This window comes from Xenia sp. Carnegie-2017, unplaced genomic scaffold (genome assembly GCF_021976095.1).
Source record: "Xenia sp. Carnegie-2017 unplaced genomic scaffold, XeniaSp_v1 HiC_scaffold_23, whole genome shotgun sequence".
Lineage (NCBI taxonomy): Eukaryota > Metazoa > Cnidaria > Anthozoa > Malacalcyonacea > Xeniidae > Xenia > Xenia sp. Carnegie-2017.
The window spans coordinates 8,106,069-8,121,775 of NW_025813486.1; the positions used below are offsets into that span (position 1 = coordinate 8,106,069).

General features: G+C 32.9%; 1 protein-coding gene across 3 annotated transcripts; it reads right to left on the reverse strand.

Moving 5' to 3' along the window:
* LOC124448845 lies at window positions 1-13,154 on the reverse strand. 3 transcript variants are annotated; one of them, XM_046999820.1, is made up of 9 exons: window positions 12,812-13,154; window positions 9,235-9,512; window positions 7,240-7,297; window positions 5,621-6,526; window positions 4,629-4,745; window positions 3,071-3,190; window positions 1,887-2,783; window positions 1,219-1,496; window positions 1-785 (listed from the first exon to the last, which is right to left on the reverse strand). In XM_046999820.1, the coding sequence occupies exons 1-9, from the start codon at window positions 13,086-13,088 to the stop codon at window positions 489-491; spliced, it is 3,228 nt and encodes a 1,075-aa protein (XP_046855776.1). In that variant the 5' UTR covers window positions 13,089-13,154; the 3' UTR covers window positions 1-488. The 3 variants fall into 3 exon arrangements, with proteins under 3 accessions (XP_046855776.1, XP_046855777.1, XP_046855778.1); XM_046999821.1 differs by lacking the exon at window positions 3,071-3,190; XM_046999822.1 differs by lacking the exons at window positions 7,240-7,297; window positions 9,235-9,512.
* Window positions 13,155-15,707: the final 2,553 nt, after the last annotated feature.

The following is a 15,707-nucleotide window of genomic DNA, read 5'->3' on the forward strand; positions in this document are numbered from 1 at the left end:
TTGACTTTTATGACTTTATTTAGCAAAGTACTAGTTCAATACTAAGAAATATATATAAAGTATAGCTAGGGGCAAACCTAGCCTAATCTTTTACTCCTACAAAGCAAACTTTCAGTAAAATTAGAATAAGAGCTTATGAAGTTGATAGATTTAGTCTATTTGATTGTATTTCTGACGTTGAACAATTTCACTGCCTTCTGCCTTTTAATACGAAGATAATCTAACCTGCTACGATAATAATCCGGTATAGTGTAAACGTGGCCTGGGTACAGCACAAACATGACATGAAGCAATTTAGCGACAAATCTTAAAACTAATCAATATGTTGATGCTATAACTAAACTATTTTAATTGTGTTGATATGATTATATAGAAATGTCCATATATACGCATTGTCCAATACATGGTGCTAATTTGATATGAACTTAGTCTCACAATGTTCTCAGTAAAACATTTGAATTTGTCACTTAAAAGAAAAATCTTCACCTTCATTTCAGTTTTTTTAACTCGTAATTCAAAATCGAATCAGCCAAAGTACATTGGTTCATGCTTTTCAAGGTATCCACTAGTTTGCTCCGAAATTCAGTTTTACACTTGTTGGACAAGATTGACAAAATTTTCTCAGCCTTTATTTGTTCATTTTCATAATTCGTATCTGTTTGCACATTCTTAATTTCATAACTTTCCAAATTCATCAAGAAAGCCATTGTATCCCAGAAACTTGCTATACGACAACTCAGTTGACATATTTCCCGAGTAGTTAAAACATCTTCATTTCTGCTTGTCTATGAAGAGTTTAAATGAAAAGGATTGCAAATTTGTCATTGAAGATAAATTTTGTTCATCTAGCGCGGCTTAACACGAAAAATGACAAATTCCTGGTGTGCAAGTTACGTCAGAGATGCCATGTTAGATGATTTTAACAAAGGTTTTCCCCTATTTAGAATGTAAATGTCATGCCCCATGGTGAACAATCTATGTTCTCACATTCCCAGGGAAATGGTTGCACGCCACGTATATTGCTCTGGCATAGTTCATACTTTAATGAATTAAATTGACGAGTAGAGGATAAAACAAGTTCGAAACGTATAACGATAGACAACTTGAAATTAGGAGAGTTTGAGTACTTAGAGCAGTTAAGTATGTGAAATACTATACAGTGCTGAACTGCTCTGCAAAAAAATGGTGACAATGTGTGCCAAAATGTTGAATAAATACCTGCTTTGTGGGAGCCAAAATTTCATCCAAATAAAGATATTTTTTTTCAAGGCATTCCTTCAATAAATGTCGATCGAAATCTGTTCGTTCATTAAAGATCTCCAAAATCTTTTTAGCCTTTGCTGAGGGATTTGGAAAACTTTTGCGGTTAACATTAATTTCATGACGTTGTTCAATAGGTATTTCAAGAAGACCACCCAGTTCATTCCAATCAGTTGCAGCTTTCTGACTAATTTTCTCGATTTCCTCTGTTGTTAGTTTAGTGTAACGAAGATCAACTGAAACGCATCAACAAACAACATACATACAACACTAACATTCTAAACATAAGTATAAAGTAGTGTTGAATAAAAATCTAGCAATAGCAAAATTCCTCAGGTTAGTATTGTTTTGACAATAAACAAAACTCTGCTAAAGTTCAAGAAATTTTTTTTCTCATCAACCCTATTGTCAATGTAAGCTGTTGGTATATTTTATACGTACATTTATATAAACAGCTTAGGAGAAAAATGAGGTTCATTTCATATTATATTTCTGTCTTCTCAACTGTTTCATTCAAAAATCAATTATTTCACTTTTCTCATAACTTTATTAGTTTTCTACCAGAAAATAGTGTTGAGCACTATGTTACATTGTGCTAAGACCAACAAAAATGATCTCTTTTTTACCTTTAAAATTCCCAGTTTGCTGGTTTTCGTTAATCTTAAGAGTCCAAAGTACTTTTTCATTACCACTGAGTAATGTATCAACTTGAGTTATTTTCATCCATCCATTAACAGGGTATGGTATGTTACTTCCCATAAAATGATGAATTACGTGACCTTCGTTGTCAAGAACTTCGTCGTTAAAATCAAACGTAAATGTTGGAAACTTAGTTCCAGGAATATCCAAAATTAAATGATGTTTTCGATCTGTCTTAATAATCTCCAAATTTCCTTCCACTCCTTTAGTGTAGCCCTCTTCCAAATGATCAGTAAACTGTCTATCATTTCTCGTGTATTCACTGATGAATACGACAGATAAATCAAATACTTTGTTTTCTAACTGTGGCAACCTTCGATGAAATACAAAAACACGGCACTTGAAAGAATGATTCAAATGACTGAGGACTCGATGTTCTTTCAAAGACTTTCCAGCAAGGTAAATGTAGGGAGCACTTTCTGGAATATTTATGCTGATCAACTTTCTTACGACATCAATGTTCACATCACTTGTTATGTTCCAAGTAATGGACTCTACGTTGTCTATGTACGAGCCACAAAAAACGTAAGTGTTCTCCACAACCAATGCGGTCTCATGAACACGTACGCTCAAAATAGCAGGACTGTGAAATTTTATGCCCTTTGGAAGACAATTCAGAGAACAAAGAACTTTCAGGGAATTTTCGTTGTTCAAATATAATGGTATATTCCAGAAAGAAACACCATTATTCTCTTTAATCAACTTTATCATCGTTGGTTGAGCTACACAATTTGTATCAATAGTCAGCTTAATATCATCCAATTGTACAACACCACCATCTGCAGTAATTAATTTCTCCACTTTACGACAGCTACTTATACTACCTAAAAATCAGAAAAATAGTAATACTTTATCAGATTAGAAAGAATATAAAATAAGCAAGTTGAAATATTAAATTCTCACAAACAAGTACCAGCTGTGTCGTGAGTAATGAACCATATGAATTATTTACAAAACTGTATTTTATGTAAGAGTTTAATCACTCTGGTTACTCTACAATGCAGTTCCAAATCTTTATAACCGTATGCGAGCTGTTCTTACAAAGTGAAACAAGTCAACGCGAACCAAACAGAGTCAAGAACACTACAACCCTCAAAGAATTTTGTCTTTCCTTGTTTTAGCTTATCCACATCGATATGTGAAACATCAAAAACAGACTTATTTTGTTCTGATAAATCTGACGTTTCATTCCCCTTTGTTCTACTTTCGTCTTTATGATGATTATTACTACCTACAATTTTAAAACTGGACTGTGAATTATTGCTAAAATTGTAAAGATAGACTATGTTCAAGATACCAAACATTTTACAAATCAATAACGTTGAAAAATAAGGTAAATATTTTAATACACTAAATTGTATATCTCAATTTAAATCCTAAAAATCATCAGCTAATATTATAAGATAAAGATATGTCAGAATTGAAATACCGCTACAGTTTAGAATGTTTTCAGTTTGTTTGTAGCTATTGTTAATTTATAACACATTTACCGTGTTAAAACTGCCCTTCGTTTTAGCTATTTATTGTTCAAACTCTCTGTAGATGAATAATATATAGTAAACAATAAAAATTTAAGTAGCTAGCACAAAAAACTAGAACATAAGCCTTTAACTTCTTCTTTACCAAACTACATAAAGTAAATGGTTCAAAATAAATTGTACAGTTGTAAATGGTACAATAGTAAATGGTACAAAGTAAATGGTACAATAGTAAATGGCACAAAGTAAATGGTACTATAGTAAATGGTACAAAGTAAATGGTACAAAGTAAATGGTACAAAATCAGATACGCAAAAGGGGATAAAATTAAAAGTGAAAACAAATAAACGTGAAAACTATGAGAAATTCGCACTTTTGCAAGAAGTCTATCAATTTGAAATAAATCGTATGTAGCAACAAAATTGGAGGAAACATCCATTTGCAGAAAGTCAAGCCATTTGAACTCTGCAGATAATGTAATTAACAAATGTAAGTTTTGCAGTTGATTAAATCATCCAGTTTATATAAAACGTTGCAGAAAATAAGGGCTTATTTCAAGAACGCATCGATTAAAATTGACTTTTTGATCTGTCATTATATGTTTAGTGCACGATGACAACCTTGCAAAAATGCCCAGTGTCTAAGGGAAAAACTACAAAGTTAATTATAGGATGAATAGTCAGATATTCAGTTCTCTTCGACTGATTTATTTTGAAAGCAATTGTATATTTTTGAAAGAAATCAGTCAGGCAGAGCTAAAAATATATCTTCACCTTCGCAGCCAGAAAAAACGCGATCGTGTCGTGTTACAACTCCTTGTAAAATAAGCACATTTCAAAAGTCATATTCAAGTAGATGCACAAAAATCTGGAAAGCATAACCAAAGTACTTAAGAGGTAGCAATATCAGCATTAGTCAGTTCAAGAAAACTTCCTGGAAATATTATGAATTATCATGAGACACAATTTGTGACGATGATAATCCAAGACATGGTAGTCTATATGTCTGTCTTGTAAAAAGTCACGTGAACTTCTATTAAAATATCTAGTTGTTTTTAATGTTTGTCACATTATGTTTACAGCTAATAGTGAGAGCTAGCGGTAGCATTCTGCCCACCATTTATTATATATGTTCCTTTGTATATTTATACCTAAGTAAACACTTAAACCGTAAAAAGATTTTTGTTCTCACCTTCTCTTGCTTTATCCCCATCCATATGTAAAACATTAACAGAGGCCTTTCGTTCTGAAAAATCCGACATTTCATTCCCCTTTCTTTTGCTGCTTTTTCGGTCATCATCATCTTTATCTATAATAATTAACATTTGACTGTGAATTGTAATTGAAAATTTTAAGTTGTATAGCTTGTATTCAAGATAAAAAAATGGATCCAGCAGTATTCGATACATCGAACAAATACATGACACGCTTTCAAATTTTTGTTTGAAGCTTTAACTTTTATATCAATGTGCAAATCTGACTAGATTACACAAAGCCATCATCAGAAAATCAGTTCATGAATTCTAACGGTTATACGCACATAATAAACATGTGATCACACGAGATTTAAACTTTCACCATCGCCGCTCCGGATACCCAGTGAAGTTTACAGCTAGAAGATCAATTTCGCCGCCAGCTTTATATAAGCTAAATAAGCAAAGCCGCAGGAAAAAATGTTGCAAAATATTGTTTTTCTCATTGTCCACGACAAAATTCGCTCAACAAATGAATTGTGAAAATATTGCAGTAAAGGTTGTGTTTCCGCATTCGTTATAATCCATGAACATACCATACGCGTGTTTTATTTCAACGAAAAATCGCTCTATGGCTGCCAAACTGGCTTCATTCAATCAAATGGCTTTTTAAATGAATTAGGATTTCAATCTTTTAATAGAGTTAACTGGCTCTACCTGTTGAATTGGAGACGAGTCAAGTTTTTTATAAACTGCATACAGACTAGACATTCTTGCCACAATAGCAGTTTCCTAATAGCGCCGTGTTTCGACTTTATTAGAAAGCTATTTGGGAAAATTGATTGCACTCGAAAATGATAAATCCAGAAATGGCAGATTACATGTTGTACATGGCTATATGAAAACTATATGCGCATGATTCAAATGCAATTGCGTATTTGGCAAATGCGCATTATACAAGACGAGATTTACGCAAAAGAAGTTAGTATACCGTTATTGTTCATGGCTTCATTCGAGTTCTTTTCTTCAATATCCAATTTCCACTTCAAAACTTTGTTTCCACTTTGTGAGTCAAGTTCGTTCACCTCCAAATATCCTTTGGCAGGAAAGTTTACATGTATGTTGCTAAAGTGATCAATTACGTAGCCATCTTCATCAAGCTTTCCAATGTCTATTTTAAAGCTGTATGAATCAATTTCCTTTCCAGGAAAATTTAGCTGTATTTCATGATATCGATCCGTGTTGATATTATTGATATCTTCATTGTTATTATTTACGTGGAAGTCTTCCCAATCTTTGGCCAATTTTATCATTGGTGAATCTTCTAACTTTTCACGCACGAAAGAGCTGACAAAGACAACTTTAATATCTAATGTTTCCATTTCTGATGATCTTCGATGGAGTACATATGCATAAGCAACAAAATCTTGGTTGAGATGACATAAAATACGAGGAATAAATGAAAGAGTAGTTGTAATGAAGCTGTACCAAGAAAACTTGTAAATGTTTAGTAAAATCCTTGTTTCATTTACATCAATTTCTTCCGCCCACTTCCACTCAATTTTTTGGCTATCATTTGAGTAGGATCCATAAAGAGCAAAAACCACTTCCAAACTTTTATCTTTTCCTCTTTTTCCATTGATGTTAATTTGCAATTGAGCAGGTTTCAAGAAATGCAGGCCGTTAGGAAGACATTGCAGATGACATATGCTACTTTGAAGAAGTTCCAATCTCCGCAAACTTTTGATGTAGCTTGGATTGTTAACCTTGACCAACTTTATCATTGTACTGTTTTCTAAACAGCCAGGACCAACTTTAAAATTAACGTCGACCATCATCAAATTGCCACCACCAGAAGTGACCAATTTTTCCACTTTACAGGACGTCTCCTTTGTACCTAAAAATTGTATGTAATTATATTCATATTCTTCAACTCAATCCCATTTCAATGTTTTCAGAAGTTCACTAACTTGACTAGGGCTCAAATGAAACAGAAGGTTTGATATTAGGCTGACTACGTATGTTACTTTAAAACAAAGAATTAAGAATCTAACAACTAAGATATCAACAATTCATCATATAGAAGAAGTCATTCACATAATAAAGCTTCTTAACTATGACGTGTTTTTGGGTTCAAAATACATTGATCGAAATGACTTTCTTTTGCTTTTACTTTTGCTTTTAGTATTTGTCAAATTTATACAGATTTATCGATCTAAAAAATTTTGTAATCTCTGGATTTGTCGAAAGTTAATTCCTCGATTTCATAAATTCGTCGATAATGCTTTGCTTCGAATTCACCAATTATCTCACTGGCGATCTGCCACTAATTTCCACATGAAGATTAATTGTTGTAATAATCGGTTGATTTTCAGGTTTGCGAAATTAAAAATGTCCAACATAAGCATACTTCTAAAACTTATTAGCACATTTGGTCCTCGCAGCTGGCAAGCAGACTATTTAAAAATTGATAGCTATTGGCTACGGGTCTGTTATAGTAAAAGGAAAACTGTGAATCAGGTAATAGTAAAAAAATTAATACAAACAAGATTAAATTATACAAAGGAGCATAACGTTATTTACATGTAACAATATTTGTTGATTTCATACCTTTATTCAAAGACTGAATCGACTTTGTTCTTTCATAAGGTGGATTTTCCCGATTATACTAAAACATTATCGAAATGTTTATTGATTATCGGTAAGGTAAAATAATTTTATTGCCAAATACAAGTATATTTAAAGTTTTAAGCTTGTTTTTATGAGACTCATTAAAAATACTTTCATTGTTTGTACTCGATGTGCCTTTAAACTACCACAAAATAGAGAAACTTTACGCTTGCGCACATTTTTCATCTCTGTCTTATATGGTACTCTTTAAATATTTACGGTGTTTGTGCATGTCTTAATAGTAATTGTTGTTTGGTTTACAAAATGTTTTTGATGGTTTATATTTATTGTAAATCATCAATCAGGCTACTACAGTTTGAAGATTTCAATAACAAAGAAATCTTACGTATATAATGTATAAATGACATAAAGTTAATATTAATTTCTCATATTTATTACATGATTTCATGAGCTTTGTTGAAATTACTTCCGTTCACAAACCATTTCTAGTTTATACTTATATGATTAAATGGAAGTTAACATGTCAAAGCAGAAGTTCCCTGTTAGTTCAATATTCTAGTTGTTCTGCATTAACATTACGTACATGAACAAAGTTTCTTTAGTACGAGATTAGAAAGATTCATTTATTCTAAATATGTTTTCCACGAAATTTATTCCTGATATCGGTCAATTTTACAGTCGTACAGGACATCAGTAGATATTGCCCATCAGACTCCAATGTAATTGCTGTTACATTTCTTGCAAATTATATCATTATACATGGTATTATTTTAACGACCATATTCCACTAATACTGTCTGAGCTGAAATTCGAATTTAATTTATGGCTTGCTAATGCTTAGTATAATAGATTTTGTTGAGGTGTTTTTCAAACCCAAAAGACCTCTCGAGGTGACTAAACCCCTTTATTTTCTTTTGTCTTCACCTATTGAGTATGTTCATTCTAGTGCTCACTGCTCAGTAAAAGTTTCGATTTCTTTATTTTGGAGATAATGGCAACAGGTCTCTCACTTTTTCGGGTGCTATTACAAAACTTTTAAAATCGTATTCTGTACTACATAATTCAAGTAAATATATCAAGATCCATGCATATCTTGGCTGCTTCACCAACAAGTGTTTCTGCGCATTGTGGATTTTAGTGCAGATCCATTATTTTGCTGTGTTAGTGCAGCTATTTTTATTATAAGTGTGCACTTTCCCAATTCACATAAACAGCCATATTGGTTGGATTTTACAGCAAATAAAAAATTCTTTTGCAAAATTTTAAGTAAAAACCGTCTTTAAAATTAGTGATATGCTCTTGACTACTGTCGGAACTTTTCTATTTCTAGCTTTTTATAATAAAAGAATTTGTTAGGAGTGTGCTTTTCGTCACTTAATATCTTTCGGTTGCTTTTCGTGATAGGCAAACCAAAATTTTTCGCATTAAAATTGGTAATTAAATTCTAAAATCTAATATAGCAGAATAAAACTATGATACAGCATGTCTTTATACAGCTGTGTTCGTTAAACCAGAGAACGTCTTCAACGCAGTTACGACTCTTCAAATTCACTCTAAGAATCATCATCTTTATCATTCAAATATAGCGAGTTAACAATAAATGTAAAAATGATCACAAAGCAGCTTAGAGAGGGCATGAACTTTAATAGCAAATTAATAAAAAATAACATTACGACCCATTCACATATTGGTCGATAGCTGAGTTTTCATTAGCCTGTGCAAACCTATCAAAGCTCCATCAATTAAATACAGTATAAAATGAGTTCACAAAATAATCATCAATATAGTTACAGAAAATTAATACAGTAAACCTTAACTTAATTAGCATTGTTTTTAACTCATGCAAAAGTAATGCAACTGTAATTCAGACGAAATTCATAGCAAACACTTAAACTGTTCAGCGCACAAGGACATGTTCGAATTATTTATAAGCTGTATCCTTACATTAAAAAATATGTAAATATAAATGGATACCTGCATTGTGCGAGACAAAATTTCATCCAAATCAAGACTTATTACTTCAAGGCATTTATTCAATAAATATCGATCAAATTCTGTTTGTTCATTGAAGATCTCCAAAATCCTTTCAGCGTTTACGGAGGGGTTTCGATAACTTTTATGACTAACAGCAATTTTATCCCGTTGGTAAAACGGTATTTCCAGAAGACCACCCAGTATGTTCCAATCATTTGCAACTTTCTGACCAATTTTTCTGATTTCGTCTGGTGTAAGTTTGGTGTATCTAACATCACCTAAAATGGAGAAACAAAAACATAAAAAGCAACACAACTTTATTACATTTATCATCACAAAAATTGTGAAGGTTTCAGCACCACCTACCCACTCGTACCCCAATTTATTTAAAATTAACGAAACTATATGCATAGACAGTGTTTGTAGTATAAAAACTGGAAATGAGCATATATTTACAGACACTACATTATCATCCATGATGATCATACCGTGACTATATCTTTGTATGAAGAATCTCAACTATGAACTAGAAGGAGAACGACAGATTTAAAAACTGAAAGTCGTCCTCGGGAATTGTATAGTTTAGAAAAGTTTAAATGCAATCTATTTAATTAAGATTCACACAACTACCACGATCAAACACAAAGCATGAAGAATTTCTTAAAAATCATCAGTAATGATGCTACCAACGCCGTGCATAATGTTAAAAATGGCAATGAGCAACTGCTTGCATTCAGCTTACCCACCAAGAAAATAATTTCAAAAACTGACGTTAACGTCATTCATATCTTCATATATGTCTTGCCAAAGCCGAGATAGAAATTTTCAAGATGTTTTTTTAGAATTGGGAGATCAATCTTAGACATCAACAATATCTTAAGCGGGAAATCGAAAAGGGAGAAAAGAAAACAGCTCGGGTGAAATTCGTGCAAGATTTTTAAGAGCGACTGCAGCGCTAAGCAAGGTCGTAGTAATCTCGCCTTTATGTTTAAACCACGAATGGTAGGAACATTTAAGAAGTAGTTGGAAACTCAGCTCGTCCTATGCACCCTGAGAACACCTTTAGCAGTAAACATAGTCGACCTAGTGTGGAAGACTGAAAATTACTTATTTTTCAAGCTATTAGCTAAAGGCGAAAACAGGAACACTTTACATTCAAGCATCATTGATAGGACGATATTTTAGTACAATCATCTTATCAAGGAATAAGGATGTTTCTCCAAAGATCTCTGATAGCAAGGGCTTATAAACTACACGTAATTTGGTCGTAGACAAACGCGATAAATTGAACATATATCTACTTCAACATTTAAAAATATATTACCCCATAAGCATCGTGATAATTCGCTGAAAAAGATTCAGAAAAAATAGTGGCAGTTTATTTTTACGAACTTATAACAGCTAACAATGTGAGTTCCATAAGGTTTGGACGCCATATATACATTGTATAAATTCTGCCTGCATTTAGGGTGTGATTTTGATGTACCTACAATCAGGAATGGTTTTTCGGACATGAAACCACTGATCTCGAAAACGACTGGATCAAGCAACTGTATATTTGTAGTAAACAAATTTTGAAGCCACCGCCGCCGTTAGTAAGAGACCAACACATCGAAAGATTTTTTAAAAAAACTATGGAAAACATACTAACACATGGCCAATGCATGCATTAAGATAACGCAGAAGGTGAAAAACAACCTTTGTGGCGATAGTAAAGTGAGTCAGAAAGAATAATCGGCCGTATAAAACAAAACGCATACAGGTTTCACTCCAAATCACTTGTAAAAAAGGCTTGTAATTTTAAAGGATTGATCAGTTTATGATAGTTTGTACTTCTTGACCACGATTCCAACAGTTGTAGGTATTTCCATGCAGTTGTAGGCTATTTTCCATAGTTTTTCCATACCACAGTTGAGTTACCGATGCCAAAAATTGCTGCATTTTGATCATATTTCATCATATTTCATCGTATTTGTAGCTCTTCTATAAACTGATATATCCCTTAGTTATGTTCATGCAGTTATATGTTAAAAATTCTTGATTATTTGCGTACAAATCCACAAACTGATTTTCAGATATTATAGCACGGTGCATTATACAGAGGGCCGAAACTAGAACTTTTAGTGGGGTGGGGGAATGGGTGTTTAATAACGCTGCTGCTGAAATCTCGCTTACAGAACTCAATGGCTGTATCATGTTTGCTCAGATATTGTAGCACTGACCACTGTATAAAATCATAGAAAGATTGCGTGGCAACATAAATGTTTGTGCTTATCCTGTATGCTGTGTAATGTCTGTGACTAACAATGCAAAATGAATTTTTTGGGTAGCCGCTGCGCATGTGCGGCTAAATTGCTGCAATGTTGTATTTAAATCATACAACTAACAATGAGTTTATAGCTGTTATACATCTTGAGCAATGTTTGTTTGATTAAGATATTTTGTTTCCATCTCACTGTTCTTTAGAGCGGGTTTTATGTGTATTTTTTTAATTTATAGGTAGATTTTTGAATCATTCTTTTGGTTGATTAATATAAATATGAATCCCAACTGGTTTTAATTATTGCTTTAGCTCTTTTGTTTATCTTCAACTAAAATGAATAACTCAGTCCTCACTTGAAGCAATTAGTATGTCAATGAACCACTTAAATCTATGACTCTGAATTCATTATGGCCAAATTTCTTTGTATTATACTATGAAATTTGTGTGTATTCTTAGCCGACTGAAGCATATTAAAAGCCATCAATAAGCTACGGATGTCAAATAGTTGGAGTTGGACACAAAAAACATGAATTGAATTTGACATTAATACTATTGCTTTAGCCATTAATGTACCTATTGATTTGACAGATGCAAGACTTTGTGCCAGTATATTTTCCCTAAAGAACTGATTCTCCAGTTCAGTAATGTCTGTATATAGAATGTGGTTAATAGTTACGATATTCTCAGCAACTCTGTGACAAGTACAAGTTACAATAACACCTGTGGTCGAGACATCAATGCAGAAAGCTTCATCGTCAAGAGTTACACATTTTCAAGCTTATTTTAATAAACAAAGTGTCCAACATTTAGTACAAGAACGGCATAATACATTTGATTACTATTTATATTCATTATGGCTGTCAGCGTTAGCAAACTTCGTTGATGAACTTTATGACAAAATTGCGTCCTCCAAAGATTTATTAACCAATATTTGTATTGATAGTTATTTGTTTGATTCTTTTGCCAAATTTTGCGGAATAAAACGCGTATTTGGACACATAATTTAACAATATTAATGCTCCAGGCTGGCATTAGTTTATAGTAATATATTAACTAGCAGGGTGGGAGTAACTTATGACGTCACTATGCATTTGTAAAAATTCGCATCCGGTGGCGAAATTTAGCGTTAAAATTAAACAACTTATACCAAACCAAAAATGCTCAAACATACACCAAAATGTTTCTAAGAATCTATATTTTTCATTTGGCGGAAAAAGGATGGGGCGGAATTCGGCCGGACTTGCACTTTAACAAAATATCATTATCGCAAATGAATTACCAACATTATCATGTATATAATACCTACAAACTTACCAAAATATTTTGATGACAGAGAAACATGAGCAGGACTTGGAACTTTAAATTTACTCTGAGTTTTTTGAGCATCATATTTTTTAGGTTTTTCAGGTTTTTTTCTTTTTGTACGAAACCTTCTCAAAGACGCAGTGGGATCAATATAATCTTCACCTAAGGGTTGTTTTCTAATTTCCAGATCAACATGATTTGGACCTAACGATTGTTTTTTAGTTTCCAGAGCTTTTTCGTAAAACTCTAAAGCTTTGTCGTCATTTCCAGTTTTAACAAACACCATACCAAGATTGTTTAAAGACTCAGCAACATCAAGATGATTTGGACCTAACGATTGTTTTCGAAGTTCCAGAGCTTTTTCGTAAAACTCTATAGCTTTCTCGTAGTTTCCAGTTTTATAATACACCAAACCAAGATTGCTTAAAGACGCAGCAACATCAACATGACTTGGACCTAACGATTGTTTTTGAACTTCCAGAGCTTTCTCGTAAAACTCCATAGCTTTGTCATAGGTTCCAGTTTTATAAAACACCGTACCAATATTGTTTTGAAGACCTAGCGAAACACAATATGATTTTGACTCAATGATTGTTTCTCAATTAGCTTCATGCACCACATGATAATTTACTGATGGTGCTTTAACTTATATTGTCAATTCCAGTTTCAACAAACACCATACCAAGATTGTTTAAAGACCCAGCAACATCAAGATGATTTGGACCTAACGATTGTTTTCGAATTTCCAGAGCTTTTTCGTAAAACTCTATAGCTTTGTCGTAGTTTCCAGTTTTATAATACACCAAACCAAGATTGCTTAAAGACGCAGCAACATCAACATGACTTGGACCTAACAATTGTTTTCGAATTTCTTGAGCTTTTTCGTGAAACTCAATAGCTTTCTCGTAGTTTCCAGTTTCATAAAACACCAAACCAAGATTGTTTAAAGACCGAGCAACATTAACATGATTTGGACCTAGCAATTGTTTTTCAATTTCCAGAGCTTTATCGTGAAACTCAATAGCTTTGTCGTAGTTTCCAGTTTTATAAAACACCAAACCAAGATTGCTTAAAGACGCAGCGACATCAACATGATTTGGACCAAACGATTGTTTTCGAATTTCCAGAGTTTTTTCGTGAAACTCTATTGCTTTGTCGTAGTTTCCAGTTTCATAATACACCAAACCAAGATTGTTTAAAGACGCCAAATGCAATACTGGCGACTTGTTTTCTAAAACTTATAGCTTTCTCGTAGTTTCCAGTTTCATAAAACACCAAACCAAGATTGTTTAAAGACCGAGCAACATCAATTGATTTTTCAATTTCCAGAGCTTTTTCGTGAAACTCAATAGCTTTTTCGTAGTTTCCAGTTTCATAAAACACCAAACCAAGATTGTTTAAAGACCCAGCAACATCAACATGATTTGGACCTAGCAATTGTTTTTCCATTTCCAGAGCTTTTTCGTGAAACTCAATAGCTTTGTCGTATTTTCCAGTTTCATAAAACACCAAACCAAGATTGCTTAAAGACGCAGCGACATCCACATGATTCGGACCTAACGATTGTTTTCGAATTTCCAAAGTTTTTTCTTGAAACTCTATAGCTTTGTCGTAGTTTCCAGTTTCATAATACACCAAACCAAGATTTCTTAAAGACGCAGCAACATCAACATGACTTGGACCTAACAATTGTTTTCGAATTTCTAGAGCTTTTTCGTGAAACTTAATAGCTTTCTCGTAGTTTCCAGTTTCATAAAACACCAAACCAAGATTGTTTAAAGACCCAGCAACATCAACATGATTTGGACCTAACGATTGTTTTTGAATTTCTAGAGCTTTGTTGTAATACTTCATAGCTTTGTCGTAGTTTCCAGTTTCATAAAACACCAAACCAAGATTGCTTAAAGACACAGCAACATCAACATGACTCTCACCTATAACAATTGTTTTTGAATTTCTTGAGCTTTTATGTGAAATAAGGACTTAGAAAGGATGATACTGTTATTGTCATGCAATGGTATTCGTCGATTTCTTACCTTCATATAAAGGTTCAGGTGTCATAAATCTTGAAAAAGGTCGATTTTCACGATCAAACTAAAACATTATTGAAATGTACATTCTACTATCAATAAAACAAATTAATATTACTACAACAAGTACAAGTAATTAAAATCATAAGCTTCGTGCGTTGTTACATTTATAAACATTCATCTTTTTTTACGCCTTGCCATTAAATCATCTCGAATTAAAGAAATAAACTACGGCTGTCGTACATATTTTTATCAGTGATTTTTGCGTTAATGCTATTTAAGTGCTAATGCTAGTAAAAACTGGGCAAGTCCAAATTAAACTTTCTGATGGTACTTCTTTTTTTGGTTCTAAAAAGTAAATTTCCTTTCACTGTTAGGAACTTTCTTTCATTTTTGCTGTGATAACACAAGACGTAAGGAGTATGCTTGTCAGAACTTAGTACTTAATTTTCAATTGCTTTTCGCGAACTCATAAATCTGATACAAGTATTAAGACAAATTGTAATGGTAAAGGTCTGAAATTAAGCTGGAGTTTCAAAACTATATGCCATGTACGCAAGCTTTAGCCTAGCTTTAACACTACAAAACTGAGTTCATATATTGATTTTATATTCCATCGAATTGGTAGCATCAGTGATTTAGTTTTGGAATGCATTAATCTGTTTCTTCGTTTCTTATATCAAATTGACAAAAAAATGAAAGAAACTTAAGAAGATTTTACAGTTTTCAAGTCAATATCTAGACAATGCACCGTACTGTTCTTTCATTAGAGATCTTTCTTATAATCTACAGTTGATGACACGTAACTTCATGCAGGGCTTAGCCAGAACTCTGATATATTTTTTAAGGGGGGAGGGGGAGAGGGCAAACTTTAA